The 17,690-nt window shown below is 38.8% G+C and overlaps 1 protein-coding gene across 1 annotated transcript in view; it reads left to right on the top strand.

Annotated features, from left to right (window-relative positions):
- Positions 1–209: 209 nt before the first annotated feature.
- LOC122910048 (cell cycle control protein 50C-like) overlaps positions 210–17,690 on the top strand; it is a 28,313-nt gene continuing 10,832 nt past the window's right edge. Inside the window, exons 1-5 of the mRNA XM_044254794.1 lie at positions 210–401; positions 4,627–4,737; positions 11,457–11,558; positions 12,757–12,844; positions 13,262–13,402. Of these exons, the coding sequence (XP_044110729.1) occupies positions 210–401; positions 4,627–4,737; positions 11,457–11,558; positions 12,757–12,844; positions 13,262–13,402 (634 nt within the window). The remainder of the gene's footprint in view (positions 402–4,626; positions 4,738–11,456; positions 11,559–12,756; positions 12,845–13,261; positions 13,403–17,690) is intronic.

Raw genomic sequence — 17,690 nt, forward strand, 5'->3', positions numbered from 1 at the left:
TGGCATTTAGCATACGCTTTTTGAGCCTAAAGTAAAATATACCAATGGCTGAATATCAGGTTCAGTTAAGGAATAATTCTGGGAAGTAGATGCAACTAAAAGGAAACTTCATGTAATTCTTCATTTTGTATTAGCATTATGCAGTATCACTATGTGTAATAATGTTTTAAATGCCTGGAAAGTATACCTCAGTCACCTGCAGGGCCAAAATGAAGAGGACATCTGAGGAAAGTCAGTCCCGACTGCCAGACAACTCTGCCCTGAAGCAGCAGCAATTGCCTGCCTACCGGCTACAGCTCACAGCCACTGGAGTCCTCTCTGGCTTTTTTGCAACAGGAGTATTCTGCCTTGGTGTCGGCATCATTCTTATATTGTCTGCAAAAAGTATCAAGGAAATAGAGGTTTGTCCCATCTTACATTGTTAATGTAGATTCTAAGAATTTTCAGTTTGGGGACTATAAATGAGTGGTCAGTTTGAGAACACAGCCCCTCAATAAATGAGACTAGAACATTCCTTTTTCAGTTAACTAGTGCAGATGGTGGCTGCCTGTGTGTTGGCTTTATTCATTCCTACTCCCTCTTAAGTACACTCACTCTCATGCTGGTCTGCTCAGCCAATCATTTACAGGAGCCTGGCAAACCCAGAAGCTTTTTAAGCTGGCTGGAGAACTGACCAAGGATTGTTAGAGGTAGGAGAAGGAGAGGCAGGGTCAAATGACTGCCAGATGCCTATGAATCATATGGATAAAAAAGTAAAGAGACAAAGAGGTCTTCAATTTTGTCCCACTTTCAAGCATTGCGTCTTTCCCTTTGCACATGAACTCCCTCTGAGATCATTATTTTAATCTAGGAAAGCCAAGAACCCAAATCTTTCTGGCCTCTTAAGGATACTTAGAAATATTAACTAAATTCTGCTGGAGACTGAGAGTTTGCACACGAGTAAGATAAGTAAGAGTTGGTTCCTGCCCTCAGTGAGCTAATGATAGAGTAGTTAAGGCCCTGTTTGGTAAGAGCAGAGAGCTCAGCCATGGCTGCCTTGTTCACCACATCCACAACCCCTTCCTTGCACACTGCCCAGTACATAATAGGCCCGAACTTAGTGGAAGAATGGATCAGGGCAAACAGGGCTTTAAAGAGGAAACCACCATGTCATGTCCCACTCCTCTTACCAAACCACAATGCTCTAATGCCTTTCCACTTATATTTTCTGCTATCAACTCTCAGCAGTTTATCTCCCCAGGAATTAAATGCCCCTAGGTCCTTTTGAGTCTTCCAGTGTGAGATTTAAATGACCAGGGTCCACCAAATAGCAGATGAAAAATGGCAAGAGAAAATTAAACTGCCTTTTCCACAAACAGCTCATCCTATTTACTTTTTCTATTTTCTTCTTCACCAACACCTTTCTTTCTGATTTCCCTCCCCACTTCCCTGCTTCTTCCCTTCTGGTTATCCACACTCACTCACTGTGAAGTGCAGCCTTCATTAAGAGGCAGCCATTGCTAAATGATGTCACCTTGTGCATTTGAAGGGAACCTCAGTCCACAGTTCACTAGCCACTCTGCAAACAGCTTTCCACAAATGATTTTTATCATGTTAAGGATATTTTCCAATTCACCTTTTTCCTAGTCACTTGGGATAGGACATGTTGCTTTTATACAAGAAAACCAGAGACCACTGTGATAGTGAGATCCTCTTTTGCACATGGATGTATTTCATTATACTGGGTGATAAGATGAAGTGCATACCTCAGGCCAGTGTGATCAAGCACAGACCTAGTAGAAGAGTTCTAAGTGGTTTTCCTCTTCTCACTTTGCCTTGGGCTACAAGGATGAAGTGACTTTATTCCAGTTCCCTTTGAGCAAGAATGATTGTTCCTGCCTCTCCAAATTTCTATGAGGAGCAAGCAGATTGTAATCTTTCCTGTCATTTTAGAGCTATAGGTTTACAAAGTTATTCAAGAGAGTAGATGATAGATATGTTTTCCTCATAAATATTTATTGATTTTATTATTTTTTCCATCTTTAGTCACCTATTTCACCCATCCCTCTGCCCTTCTCCCCTCTGGTAACCACCAGTTTCTTAATAGGAGTCTGTTTTTTTGTTTCTTTTTTTTTTTTTCCTTTGTGCATTTGCTTTGTTCCTTAAATTCCACTTATGAGTGAAATCATATGGTATTTGTCTTTCTCTAACTGACATAGTTCATTTAGTATAATACTCTCTAGCTCCAGGGGTGCCTGAGTGGCTCAGTCATTAAGTGTCTGACTCTTGATTTCCGCTCAGATCATGATCACAGGTGTGTGAAATCAAGCCCTGCATCAGGCTCTGAGCTCAGTAGAGATGCTTGAGATTCTCCGTCCCTCTTCCTCTGCCCCTTCCCCCACTCTCACTCTTTATGAATAAATAAATAAATACATAAAATTTTTAAGAAATACTTTCGAGGGGTGTCTGGGTGGCTCAGTGGGTTAAAGCCCCTGCCTTGGGCTCAGGTCATGATCCCAGAGTCCTAGGATCAAGCCCCACATTGGGCTCTCTGCTCTGCAGGGAGCCTGCTTCCTCCTCTCTGCCTGCCTCTCTGCCTACTTGTGATCTCTGTCTGTCAAATAAATAAATAAAATGGAAAAAAAAAAGAAAAATACTTTCGAGCTCTATCCACATCATTGCAAAAGGCAAGCTGTCTTTCTTTTTGATGGCTGAGTAATATTCCATTATATTTATATCTCACCTCTTCTTTTTTTTTTTAAGATTTTATTTTATTTATTTGACAGAGATCACAGGTAGGCAGAGAGAGAGGAGGAAGCAGGCTGCCTGCTGAGCAGAGAGCCCGATGCGGGGCTCGATCCCAGGACCCTGGGATCATGACCTGAGCTGAAGACAGAGGCTTTAACGCACTGAGCCACCCAGGCGCCCCTCTCACCTCTTCTTTATCCATGCATCAGTCTATGGACACTTGGGCTGGTTCTGTAGTTTGGCTACCATATAAAACTTAGAACTAGAAAACACCTTAGAGGGGTGACTGGGTGGCTCAGTCATTAAGCATCTGCCTTTGGCTGGGGTGGTCATCCCAGGGTTCTGGGATCGAGCCCCACATGGAGCTCCCTGCTATGCGGGAAGCCTGCTTCTTCCTCCTGCACTCCTTCTGCTTGTGTTCCTGCTTTCACTGTCAAATGGGTAGATAAATAAATAAATAAAATCTTAAAAAAAAAAAACAAAAAACCTTAGGTATCATCTACTCGTAGATTATATGCTCATGAAACACATTTTTTTTCCTAATTCTGCATTAATAGAAATCCAACAAGAATCCATGGAGTAGAATGAATACTATGACAGCAAGCTCACAGATCAATTAATTGCTAGACAAAATGATGCTGATCAATAAAATGTGGGTCCTGAGATTAAATATTTAAATCAAAGTCAAAGATTGACCGAACTGAACCCTAGTTTCCTCAGTCACAGTTTAGTATGCGGTCAGTTATGGTACAGCCCTATTCTTTAAAGCTTTTTAAAATTTAGAATGCAGTTTCATACACAGCACATCAATATTTTCCAAAATAATAGCTCAAGCCTTGTTGTGTTTTTAAAGAATGACTTAAGAACACATACGTACATACATGCATACATATATAAAATAATAACAAGTAAATATAAGGATCTAAGTACAATTAAGTAGCTTTTTGGCTAATCTTTAATATAGTACTAACACTTTGGCTCTTTGGCTTCAAAACTCCCAGTGGTTTGCAAGGATTAAAAAAATGCTATTTTTCCTGTTAGTATTCCCTCCCAAAGAATCCTACATCCCATTGGCAGTTTATCAAGGAGAAGGCCACTTCCTTGCTTTCCTGCTCTTCCCCATTCCCATAATCTAATTATTCTTCAACACAGTGAGGAAAGAGCAGAAGGGGAAGTGCACAGCGTCTGTGAGCCTTCCTTCCTTAAGCTTCTTCCAGTTATATCTTTACATAACTGAGGCTCTTAACCAGAGCTCATGGGATTTGCTTATTTGGAACACAGCACCCTTTTTTAACGAGTCCACAATACTATTTTAAACAGAATTTAACTTTTAAAAAACAGAATATGACAACATTTTAAAATCAGAATTATTCCACATATATCAATAACCCTACATTTTTGAAGCCCTTCTTTTTCTGTGTTTGGTCCTTTTTAATAACTTCCTCTAGATGTCATGTAGAAAAATTCATTAGTATAAGTATTTTCCATACAATAGAATGGAAAAAACGGTGAAGTGACTTCCCCATAAAGCTGATTAGCCTCAGGCTGTAGACCCAGTTCTTGTGAGTCATTGTCTAATACTTTCCTAATGACACCTCTTTATGATGGAGACACAAGCATACATCTCAACAGTTGCATAAATGTACAATAGAAACACTGAATTCCAGGTCAGTGGCAAAATACTGCCAGGTCTGAAAATGAAAGCCTGTAGAAAGGCCCACTCCTTCCAAGCATCTCTGGAAACACTTTGTGCCCAGCAGTGGACTATCCTTCATTCATATCCCAGAGTCCATGCCCGTGACACAGAGTGTGAAGACATAGGTGGACTCAGGACTTGATTTTTAAAATATGAACTCATGTAATTTTTAATTAATAATTGTTCTTTTCCCTGCCTGACAGATTAAATACACAAAAATCTGTGGAAATTGTGCAAAACTGCGAGAAGATGCCACTAATTTTGACAAAGAATGCACCTGCTCTATTCCCTTTTACCTTTCAGAGACAATGCAGGTAAGTGAAATTCAATAGTCTTCAATTAGCTGTACACTGATCTATTCCCATTTCACACTTGGCAGTAAGTTCATGATTTCCACCAAGAGCTTTCCAAAACCGAAAATATAAAAAATGAAACAGAGTACTGGTGAGGGCCCTTACAAAGTGTCAAGTTCATGCACGACTCTCCCCCCACTTTTTTATTTTGGAATGTTATTCTTCTCCTTTGTTTCTAAGCTCCCAGACTCTTTACTTAACCCACTTCGTAACATAATTCTTAAAATCAATCAGATTCTATTCCAAATGTCAACACAAGAGGAGACCATTGAACCTAACCACCCATTTTATAGTGAGAAAATTAATGGGCTGAGAGGTTAAGTGACTTGGACAAGGTTAGTATCAGGGGTCACACACCTGCTGGGATTCTCCCCCATCCTCCCTTTCCCACCCCCTCAAGTCATTCTACATTTGCAATTGCCTAATCCCTAAGGCAACTCTTGGCCTGGCTGTCAGGCACTATGAGAAATGTGAAAGAAATATTAAAAGAAGTCCCTGCCCTTGGGCTGATTAAAGTCTTATGTTAGTCCAGGTCCTCTGAGAAGCAGTTGCCAAGACAGGATTAGACATGCAAGAGATTTACTGGGGGAACTGCCTGTGAGGGAAAATGGGGAGAGAGCCAGAGGAGGCTGGAAGAGCTGTTAGATCACAACACAGCTCTGACCCTGTGAAGAAATGGGAAGCGGAGAAGGAAGGAAGGAAGTTAGGGAGAAAGGTCTTGGACTCCAATGTATTCTTTAGGAACTTTCAGCAAGGCCAACAGAGAATCCCTGATGGAGTCTGCCTGAGTATCCCTGCTATGCTCAGCCATTGAGAGCACCAGGGACAGCATGGCCTTGGTGCAAATGTAGGATGATTTCAGAGCAGCGATAGCTGGGGTCATCCCTCAGTTACTGTCCCTATAGTGGGAGACCCCAGAGGCATCTTTTCAGAGCCTCCACGATTTTACCTGGTAGTCAAGACAACCAAATAAATGAAAAACTGTATTCCCTTCAACTCCTCAAAGATCCTGTCCTGTCCTCTAGACTCCACACCTCTCCCCTCACAGTGTCCTCCTCTCTGACTTGGTCGATCGCCCTCTCTCTCTTTCAGATGACTCTGCATGGGCTGAATCTAAGTATAGGCAGGCTCTCTCTTGAGCATCCCACTGAGCATTCCCCTTGAGCTTCCCACCTCAAGACCCTGCTTCCACCTCAGACTCAACTGGTCCCAAATGAGACTCTCCTCATCATCTCCTGGAAAACCCTCCTTACTTCCCTTGCTGGTAAAGATCCCATCACCAAGACTCCAAACTTTCCTCTTTGACTTTACCCTGCCAATTCCTTTTTCATCTAAGCCTCTGATGTGTGGACACTGTTCTTCAATCCATCTCTGCAACCACCCTGTCCTCTTTGTTTTCTTTGGCATTGCCTCAGTTCGGGCCTCCTGGTCCAGTATCAGAGCCACCTACTTGCCTTTGGCTTCCCCTACTTTAAACCAGCTGTTGTTTGCAAAATAAGTTCACCATCCTCCCCGCCCCCCAAAAAAGCACTCTTTCAGGTTGCTCTTCAACCACCTGAGGGCCAGATACCTTTTCATAAAAAGATAGAGGAAGAAGGAGACCTTGTACTCTAGCCAGCAGACCAACTTGCTTTCCCACAATATGACTCTCTCTGTTTCTGCTGTTGTTTTGCCTAGAAAGTCTCCCCACTCACTGCCACTTGTTTTAAAACCCTAACATCCCTGGGCATTCCTTGAGCCTCCTTTTCACTCCTTTCTCCAGCAACAATTTGCCCACATTCATATCCTGGGAGCAATTTCCATTCTTCCGATGAACTTATTATAATCATTTGTAGAGGAATTTCCTGTGGATTCACTTCCTCTACTTACAGGAACCTCTCTGAGGATAGAGACCATGCTTTACATGTTACACCACAACTACCTACTCGAAAGTGCATGTGCTACATGCTCAACCTTCCCCTCACCCTTCCTTTACCAGGTCAACTATCCCTGTTCCTATCTGCAGGCTTATCTCCACCTGTACAGAGATGCCTTCTTTTCTTGCCCTTATAAGGACTTAAGTCAGCAGTTCTGTCCTCTCCTATAACATCAGCTTTTCTTTCTACTCAATCATTCCCAGCTTACAGACATATTATTTCACTTATCATCAAACAAACCACTCTTCTGTTCTTTCAATTTCCCTGCCAGCTATTTGTCCATTTCTTACTTCCCATTAGCAGGAAATCTCAAATGAGTTGTCTATCTTGGCAGTAGTTCCTCTCTTCTCACTCTCTCTTAAACTACTCCAGTCAGGGTTCAGCAGTCAGACCTTAGTGCCTTGTCGCTCACTGGACACAGGTGATCATTCCCTCATCCTCAACATACTTTCTTCTCTTAGCTTCAAGATACTATACTGTCTTGGTTTTCCTCTTAGCCCCCGATTGCCTCTTTGGTTCCTTTGCTGTTCTTCCTGTTTATCCCAAACTCCTTATGTTGAGATAGGCAGCACTTTAGTCCTAGTCTTTAGTTTTCTAACTGTGTTCACTTTTTTTGAAAATGTCATCTACCTCCAGACTTTAGATGCCATCTACTACCAACACCATTTTATATCTCTAGCTTAAACATCTCTTCCCAATCCATACTTGTATGTCCAGCTGCCTTCCTAATATCATGTGGATATCTAATAGATATCTGAAGCTCAGCATTTCCAAACCTGAATTCCTGGTTTCCACTTCTCCCTTATCCACTGCACCACTCCCTGCCCCTACCAAAAAACCCAGTCCATCCAAAGACTTCTCAATCTCAGTTGGAAACAACTCCATCGTCCTAGGGGCACCTGGGTGGCTCAGTCATTGAGCATCTGCTTTCAGCTCAGGTCATGATCCTGGGGTCCTGGGATCGAGCCCTGCATCACTGGGCTCCCTGCTTAATTGGAAGCCTGCTTCTCCCTCTCCTGTGACCCCTGCTTGTGTTCCCTCTCTCACTCTCTCTCTCTCTCTCTCTGTCAAATCAGTAAAGAAAATCTTTAAAAAAAAAAAAAAAACAAAAAAAACTCCATCCTTCCAGTGCTCAGGCCAAAAGTCTAGTTGTCATCGTCATTCCTTTTATTTTTTCACATCCAATCCATCCTGTTGGCTCTAGCTTCAAAATATATCCAGGGTCTGTCCACTTCTCCCACTTCTCATACTACCACCCAGCTCATGCTATATTCACCTCTCCCTTAGATTTCTGAAATAGCCTCCTGGCAGGTCTCCCTGCTTCTATCCATGTCTCAACATAGCAACCGGAGTGAGTTTTTCTTTTTTAAGATTTATTTATTTGAGAGAGAGAGAGAAGGGAGAGGCAGAGGGAGAGAGACTCTCAAGCAGATTCTGCACCGAGCATAGAGCCCAACACAGGGCTCAATCTCACGACCCTGAGATCACGACCTGAGCAGAAACCAAGAGTCTGCTGCTCAACCAACTGTGCCACCCAGGCACCCCCAGGGTGAGCTTTTTAAAGTCGAAGTCATATGTTATTCTTTTACTCAAAAATCCCTGAAGTGGGGGCACCCAGCTGGCTCAGTTGGAAGAGCATGCAACTCCTGATCTCTGGGTCATGGGTTGAAGCCCCACACTGAGAGTAGATTACTAACAAATAAATAAACTTTAAAAAAAAAGAAAAAAAACCCTGCAATGTCTCCTCTTTCCATTCAGTGAAAAAGCTTAAGTCCCTTCAAGGCTTTGCATGATTTGGCTTCTTATTTCCTCTCTGACCTAATCCTTCATTCTATTCCCCCAACCCCACTCCTACCACACTGGAATCCTCACTCATTCAACTAGTCATGTGTTCTCTTGCCTTGCACCCTGTACCTGATATTCACTTGGCCAACTGCCCTACCTCCTTCAGGGCTTGGTCCAACCTTCACTTCAATAAAGCCTACTGTGGCAATCCTATTTCACACACTGTCTATTCACCCCACTCTTGTGTTACTCCCAATGCTTGTTAACTTGCTGTGATTTCAATTTTTCCATAGTACGTATCACCTTCTAATTTGCCAAATAAAGTAATAGTCTATGATATGTATTGTTTATTGTCCATCCCTCACTATCGTGTCCCAAGCACCTATGACAATGCCTGGCACAGTGTAGGTGCTCAATTAATGTTTGTTGAATGAACATATGAATCTCTGCTTCCTCCACAGTGCATAACACAGTATATTTATGTAGTAGATGCTCAGAAAATGTTGAAAGAGTAAATGAACAGAGGAAAGATCAAGTGCTAAATTATATGGCTTTATGTTCTAGGAAGCTTTGGTTTTAAGTGACCTTTTTCTTATTTTTCTCTTGATCCCAAATGAAAACATGTTGGCATTAGTAATATTCTGAATACATCCAGATTGATTATGGCTAGGGCTAAGCAATTTTGTGAGTAAGTGAGATATAAACTATAAGGGAATTACTGAGTTGTACTAGGATTATAAGTAATATCTACATAAAGTCAGTGAGGGAGGTTTTATGTGTGTGTCCTTATAGGTCAAAATTCTAGTTCTTTATAGGTATGCCCTTTCTTGCCTTCCTCAACTCACCATTCTGAGTTACTGTGAGTATAGACAGTACCTACACTTGTGGTTAGCACAGCATAATGTCTAGACTTTGTCAAATCACTATGTAGTACACCTGAAGCTAATGTAACACTGTGTATCAACTATACTTCAACTGAAAAAGAAAGTTAGTGTTGCCTAATTTTGGCCGGAATGCAGGGGATGCTAAAAACAATAGAAAACTAATCTCTCACAGTTCTGGAAGTCAAAAGTCTGAAATCAAGGTGTGACAGAGTCGATTCCTTCTTGGAGGCTCAGAGTACTTACATTTTTAAAGAAAAAATCTGGAAGATCACATCTTAAGGGTTTCAGTTTCCATCTGTCTGTGTACTTTGAAACCTTAAAGTCAAATAAATAAATTCCTTTCAGGCAAAGACTTTCTCATAAAAATCCAGCCAAACTAGTTAGTACAACCACAGAGCCTTCGGTTCACCAGTTAGCACACAGCACACATGCTAGGCAATGAGTTCACACAAGACTGCCTTAAACTAGGAATCCTGCACAAGAGTGCCACTGAATTTAAAGAGAAGAAACACCACAGAGTGCCTTGTGCCTCTAGGACCAATAAAAAAGATGATGCTCTGGGAGGCCTTGTTAAGCTAAATTTTGGACAAAGAATCACTGAAAAAAAAAGGTTATTAAAACACTTCTGTCCCTGGTGTGGGGTGAGTGTGCTTTGCCTGTTTATTTTGTATTTATGTGAATGTATCACTTTGGGTAAGTGAAATTCTCTTTTTAGCCTCCAAGAAAATGTACGGTAAATTCCACTCTGTGGGTTTCATATTTTCTGTAGTTATGGGTCAGCAGTAGAGGTTCCCTTGTTGGGTGAGGAAATGTAATCAGTCATTCCCGCTATGCCTGGTTTGTTTGCCTTCACACCCAGGGTCTCTTGTTTATGATGTTGCAGCCTGCCTCTTTGTCATGACCCAACATCTCCCCTTCTTGGTATTCCAGACACTTTTCTCTTACAAGTGACTAAGTTCTTAAGCCTTTGTTGTTTTCTGTAAATGGCCACACCTACCATGGCCTTTATTTCCAGCCTGCCCTGAGTACCAGCTCACATTTTCCATATTCATCCTCTTACATGTCCTTAGGGTGAGACCAGAAGCCTTTTCAAAGTGCCAGTTTTTCATGGTATACACGAATCAATTGACCCCAGAGATTATAAAAGAATACGTTTGTATTTCTGGCACGGAATATAACCGCTAACATATGGGGAGCACTTAATAAAGGCCTTCATCTTTTTGGATGCAGGCCTTCATTATTTTGGAGGTAGGTCATATATTAATTATAAACAGCCACATTGGGCATTTCCATTTGCATTATATGTGCTGTTAGTAAGATCTGTATCAAGTCTGCCTGGAGAATGTTGCTATATCACCGTAAAGGTAAGCATGATGGTAGCCTATGACTAGACAGCCTCATAGGGTAGCATAGATGAAAAGGACCATCTCTCATGGCAACAAGGTGACTTATTGCCAAGGTGAAAATCACCTTTCTTTCAGATCCATGAATTATTCTATTCCCTCTTTTTTTTTTTTTTTTTTTTTTTGGTCCATAACAAATGGTTCACCATTTGAGCAAGTGCTGTGTGCCAGGTACTGTGCTAGATTCTGGGGATAAAAAGACAAAGACCCCAGAGCCAAACTACAAAGAGCAATCTCATGCCTTTCACATGCACCCGGATGGCTCCAACTTCAAATATGTTCAAGGATTTCGTTTGAAATAATTGACTTTTATGCCTACCACAACCCCTGGGCAAAGCATTTTTCTTGGTATTGTTAGAAAATAATGGAATCTGTAGCATCAATTTTATATATTGAGAATACAAAATCTGGTTTTAAAATTTTTTTCACGGTGGAAGCACAGCAGCCCTTACAAAAACATTGAAAATAAGTTATTTGGTGATTTTAATAATTCTGTGTAGACAAGGATTTTCCAACACCAATTTTTAAAAAATAATTTCTTGGGTTTCTGCTTGATATAAAGAAACTTCCAGTTCCTATCAGTTCTTTCTGTGGTAATTTTTATTCTAAAAATTGTGTCCATGTTTATTAATATTTAATAATATTAATTATTAATATTCCAGTTAATTCTTCTTGCTTTTCTCCTTTTACAGGGTAATGTTTATATGTACTACAAACTGTATGGCTTCTATCAGAATCTCTATCGATATATTCTGTCCAGAAGTAATAGCCAACTGATGGGTACAGACTTAAAGGTTAGGCTTTAGTTAATTTAGTAAATACTTAAAAAAAAAAAAAAAAAAAAAACCTGGTGGGTCTTTAAGTCTAAAAGAGGTTATCGGATAATAAACTAAAAATCTAAAGCTTTATAAAACAGAATGTTCATTTCATTTTTGCATAAAATGAATGGGCTGGATATTCTATATATCTGCTAATGAGAGGAGTAGTTTCCCTCTTCAGAACAGTAATACGAATCTTGTCCAATTAAATGGTTATCCTTTCATGCATCAGCCATTTTGATAGTAACCTTGAGTGGTTGGTCTCAGTCCAGTTCCATGTATATCAACCATTGTCCTTCCTGTAATTCGGGACTTCACTCCACCCAAGGTTAAGGAAATTAAGGAAATCAAGCTCTACTTGATTGATTAAAAGCCTTTGGTTTAATTAAATACCCTTTCACTCCTAGAAGTATAAATTTTTATTCTTGATAAATGATACTCAGCATGCTAGCAAAAACAAACTAACAAACAAAAACAACAAAGAAAAAACCACCACAACAACAACAAAAAAAAACCCTAGAAGGAAACCTTTTCCATACTGAGATTATTATATGAAAGTGATAATCAGATTTTTTTTTTTGGCCACCACTCTTTTAAAAATCTATTGTGGTAGTTAGGTGGATGGATCCCCTGTGATAAGTCACCTAATATATAGACTCACTACAATTTGTATCATTTTCAGAATATGAATTACACTTCAATAAAAAAAGGTTTAATAATATATTCTGGGTGTAGCCTTAGTGTGATATTTAGCTGAACCCACAAAGTAAGTTCCTTCCTGCAGATGTATTTGGTATGTTATATATTGTTAATAAGGAAAAAAATATACACAACACACACACACACACACACAAAACCTCCAAAACTCAAAAATTTCCTAGTCTACATGAGCCAGAAATCTGGGAAAAACAGGTAACAGTCCACAATCTTGTTACGTGTCAATAAATTAGTGTGGGTTAATTTACATTGCCAGTGTTCTCACTTTTTTTTTCAATTTATTTATTTTCAGAAAAAACAGTATTCATTGTTTTTTCACCACACCCAGTGCTCCATGCAAGCCATGCCCTCTATAATACCCACCACCTGGTACCCCAACCTCCCCAGTGTTCTCACTTTTAACATTCTAAGAGAGTTTACCAAAGCATTTCTTTTTACTGTATCATCTTGCTTCCAGGATGTTGGAACCTGTGCTCCATTTAGCAAGTCCCATGATGGGACTCCAATCGCTCCTTGTGGTGCTATTGCCAACAGCATATTCAATGGTAGGTGACTTTTCCTGTCTCCATGGTGTGCCTTTTCATAAGCAATAATAACCTAAATGTCCAGAAGATCACCTCTGCAACTGAGTAGCATTTCAAAAAAAGAAAAAAGAAAAGAAAAGAAATTGTGTATACACTATCCACTGACTTATCATATTTCATTTGCAAATAACTTCTCCCTTACTCGAGATTTGAAGTAGTTAGGGAACATGAGCTCAATGGAGCTTTAGAGTATTTTCCAATAATTGGGGCCTTGGCAAGAAAGAGAATAGTTTTCTAATTCCAACATCTATTACATGTAGGTATGTTGAGAGTCTGCTAAAACCCTAGTTTACTTTTCAGCTGTGTCTGGTTTTGTACTTTGAAGTGGAGCAAAAATGCTTGCTTGCATTTCTAGCACAATTTTTAATTCCCTTACAGATACCATTATTCTTTCATACAACCTGAATTCCTCTATACCTATTGAAGTCCCAATGCTAAGAAGTGGAATTACATGGTGGACAGATAAGTATGTCAAATTTCAGAATCCAAGATCCAAAAATCTTTCTATCGCATTTGCAGGTAAGACCCATATATTAGCTAAATCTTCTTTTCTCAAGTTTTTATGTGTGAGGAAATGTTTAAGATACCTCCTTCTTTACTTTTTTTGCTGACTTCCCCTTTGGTCTGACTTCCCCTCCCTGTGGACATCTCCATCATGTACCTATCAGAAACATGAAATGATGGGTGTCCTGGTTCCTCTCAGTTGACATTAGGAAAAAAGCAATGTTTTAAGAAACTTGTTGCTTTATTTATAATTAGGGTGACCATGTAATTTGTTGTCTAAGCTCGTGCACTTTTGAGAGTGAAAAGGGAGCACTAGAAAAACTGAAGTTATATATTTATTTTAAATTTGAATTTATTAATCAGTAAATTGACATTACCATATTGATGAACCTATAAAATAATTCCATAACAACCTACTTTATTTATTTATTTATTAAGATTTTTATGTATTTATTTGACAGACAGATCACAAGTAGGCAGAGAGGCAGGCAGAGAGAGAGGAGGAAGCAGGCTCCCCACTGAGCAGAGAGCCTGATGCGGGGCTCAATCCCAGGACACTGGGATCATGACCTCAGCTGAAGGAGAGGCTTTAATCCACTGAGCCACCCAGGTGCCCTTACAAACTACTTTAAAAGGCAACTATTTCAAAAATTAAAATAACATATCTGTGTATACTAAGCCAACTAAAAAAATGACTTTATTATTAAAACATTAAAAGATAACCTAAGCAGAATAACTATTCTGGATATACAGTCACATAATTTTAATCAGTTTCTTGGCCATATTTGTCTTCATTACATGCCCCTGTATTTTTCTAATGAGTTTATTCTTTTTATTATTTTTAAAAATTTATTAAAATATTTTTAATTTTTTTACAGAATTATCTGCAGTCTTTTTTGAAGTTAAACTTTATGGTTAATCAATTTGATACTGTTGGCCCCTTTAATTGATTCTTCTCTTTTAACCCTAATTTTTTCTTAACTGAGAAGGTAGCTATAAGTGCTGAGGTACCTATTGTGCTCATAGCCAATTTTACTAAATGGAGGATATTTTCATTTTCATTTTTTTATATTGAAATATGCTAGTATTATAACCTAAATATTTTCATAGGCACTGTCTTTTTACCTCACATTTTTTTCTATCTCTTATATTTCTAAGTGAATTCCTAAATTTAGATGCTATAAAATCGTAAACCTTCTTGATATCATTTCATTCTGATAGAGAAAAATTTTTGAAGATTTTATTTATTTATTTGAGAGAGACTGAGCGAGAGAAAGAGAGAGAGCATGAGCAAGGGTGAGGGAAAGAGGGAGAGGGAGAAGAAGACTCCCAACTGAGCAGGGGACCCTGATGTGGGACTCAATCCCAGGACCCTAGGAGCTGAGCCGAAGGCAGGCACTTAACCAAATGAGCCACCCAGGCACCCTAAAGAAAAAATTTAATCCAGTTAAAAATAGGAGCTCCATGAAAAGAGCTTTTACCTGAATTGAAATATTGTAAAGTATAATTGTAGAATTAAAAATTAAATTGGTCCACATTTTGAACTCTCATTATATAATATGTTCAGTTATTCCATTGTTTTCATGGGGGTAAATTTTAATATCTTCTTGTTTGCAAGACTGTCTTTCAATAATTACAATTCACTAAATCAAAAACTAAGTTTTTTGGCATTCCATATTTTGGATACTTCATTTAAAATCTTTAAATTACTTTGACTAAAATTCAACCCCAAGTTAGAGGCTCATTTACCAAAAAAAATTTAGGATAATTATAGGACACATCATTTCATATACAAACTAGTTCTTCAAAGGCTCAAGCATTTCTAAAATTCTGGTTGATGATGCATAGCAAAGCCAGACCACATATACTACCATCCTGAAGTGTTTAATTATCATCCATATTATTGTAAAAATTTTACAGTTCAGTTTCTCTAACTGAATATACAAAAATATTTAATTTGCACAACCTCAGCTCTTCTTTTGATTAGTAAAATACTGTAGCTTGTTTGGATATAGTGACACATTATGTATCTACCACAACCAATTTAAAGTACATTGATCTGTACATTTCTCGATTTATCAAGAACATTATCTTTATTCTGATGTTGTGCTCCACCAAATTTGTGTTTATGCTGTCACCGCAAAACCAAAAACTTACACTTGATTTTTCATTTTTTAGCTGAATTTATAGCAATATTTACTATAATGTTAGAATTTTTAATCTTTCAAGATTGAGTATCAAAAAGCTTTGCTTTGATTGCATGAAAAGTCACACCAAAAAATTCAAACAATTATTATAATTAACTGATTTTTCTATTTTGAAGCATTTGAAGACACTGATGTGAAACTGGACTCATTTATTTGTGTACAAAGTTCTTTTTATACTAAAGAACAAATGGAGGCAACACATTAAAGCTTTCCTTTTTTAAGGCCCCCATCAAAAAAAAAACTAAAGGGAAGCTCAGTTGATCTAAATGAAAAGTCATGCTCACATAATGACAAAGAAATGGACCTTCTGTAGCTACCTGAGGAAAGCATTGTCTTTGGATATACTTCTAAAAATAACCACAAACCTCTGAAGTAGATGTTGATGTTTTTCAGGAGACTTATGTCTTTTAATTTTCAGTTGGTCATTGACATCACAATGGTTCCTTTGTGTGGTAATTGTCAACCAGCACTGCAAGTTTCACATTCATCAACTTTCTCAAGAAACGGTACTTAATTTTACATTAAACATACATGTTTTATTTTTTAGCTCTTTACAGCTAAAAGGACTTCCTAGCAAATAAAAACTGATACCAAACAATAAAATAGTTATACATTTGTACCCTATAATAAATGATAAAACCACAGTTGCAACAGGGTTCAAATGTACACCCAGCAAGACATTCAGCATCTATCTCCCACACTATGTCATGTGTGTATAACATAACCTATAATTTCCCACTGATCCCACTGAGTTGTAGGCTGGCAGCTTTGTGTGTCTCATTGGTCAACACAGAGGCCATGACCTAACTAGCTGGAGTGTCAAACAGCTGGGAGGCGTCACATATAGTCATACTATGTTTTGATTGAAAGGATCTCTGGTTATCTTTCATTAATCGCATGTTAAAGTAAGCATTCCATTCACTGCACATGGGTATTTCACACACTATTAGCTAAGACCATGGCTGGAAGATGGAAGGATGAAATTATAAGTACATTATTTGTTTGGGATAAATGCTAAGTCAGGTGGGATAACAGAAAAAAGACATATGCTGGGACTATCTTAGACAACTGGCAAGTATGGTCACTGTACCTATAATTGAATCCCTAGTTTTTGAAAGGAACTTGGCAACATTCTCTTATTTTGTCTTGCCACATAACCTTGGCCTGCAACACAAAGAGTCTTTGGTGTTCTCTCATCTCCTGCTACACTTCGTTTTTACCTTTACTGTAAGAGTTATCACATTATCCTGTAATTATCTATTTGAATACTTGTCATCCCACTTCAGTCTGTGAATTCCTTGAGGAAATTAGGAAGTTTTGTATCCCTGGTGCTTGATACATAGTGACCAATCCAGAAATGCTTGTTGTTGAATAAATGGATAAATACGAATGACCCAACTTGGAAAAGGAAGCAAGTTGGTGCCTCTTAGATCACACTTCTCATACTCTCTGGAAATGCGATGAACTGGGATCAGGGGTTGGTAAGGAAAAGCATGCTTAAACTTACATTTTTAACAAGCTCCCTGGGTGATGAAGATGTCAGTTTCTTATAGGACATGTTATCTTGGGACATGAGCTCATGAGAGGGTGAGGTCCACGGTGGAGGTACCAGAGGCAATTTCAGTTTTCATCAAAATTCTTCTAGCAACAATGATTGAAATTTTGGGAAGGGCCAAAATAGGTGAGCTCCACAATATTTGCAGAGGAAGTTTCTTCAGCAAATGAATTTTTTCCAGAGGAAGTTTAAGTGTACAAACATACTTAAGCAGATTAGTAGAACCAAACTCAGCACTTGCTTTTACAAGTACCGTGCTTAGAAAACGGGACAGGTTTCTTTTAAAATAAAATAGTTTAGTCAATCAAGTTGAGAAAGAGTGGTTTCCTCTTTTGCATTTGGATTCTGCAATTACTAGAACCAATTTTCTAGAATGAAAAAGTTCATTAAGGAATTTTCTCTTATTGACTAGTTCTTTAAAATTCAATATGCATTTTATTATCTTCTGTCACTCTTTCCTTTAGCAAGCATTTGTTGAATGCCTGCTCTGTGTCAGGCACTAGACTAAATGCCAGTGAAAAAGGGACACTATAGTGAGGAG

This window comes from Neovison vison, chromosome 6 (genome assembly GCF_020171115.1).
Source record: "Neovison vison isolate M4711 chromosome 6, ASM_NN_V1, whole genome shotgun sequence".
Taxonomy (NCBI): domain Eukaryota; kingdom Metazoa; phylum Chordata; class Mammalia; order Carnivora; family Mustelidae; genus Neogale; species Neogale vison.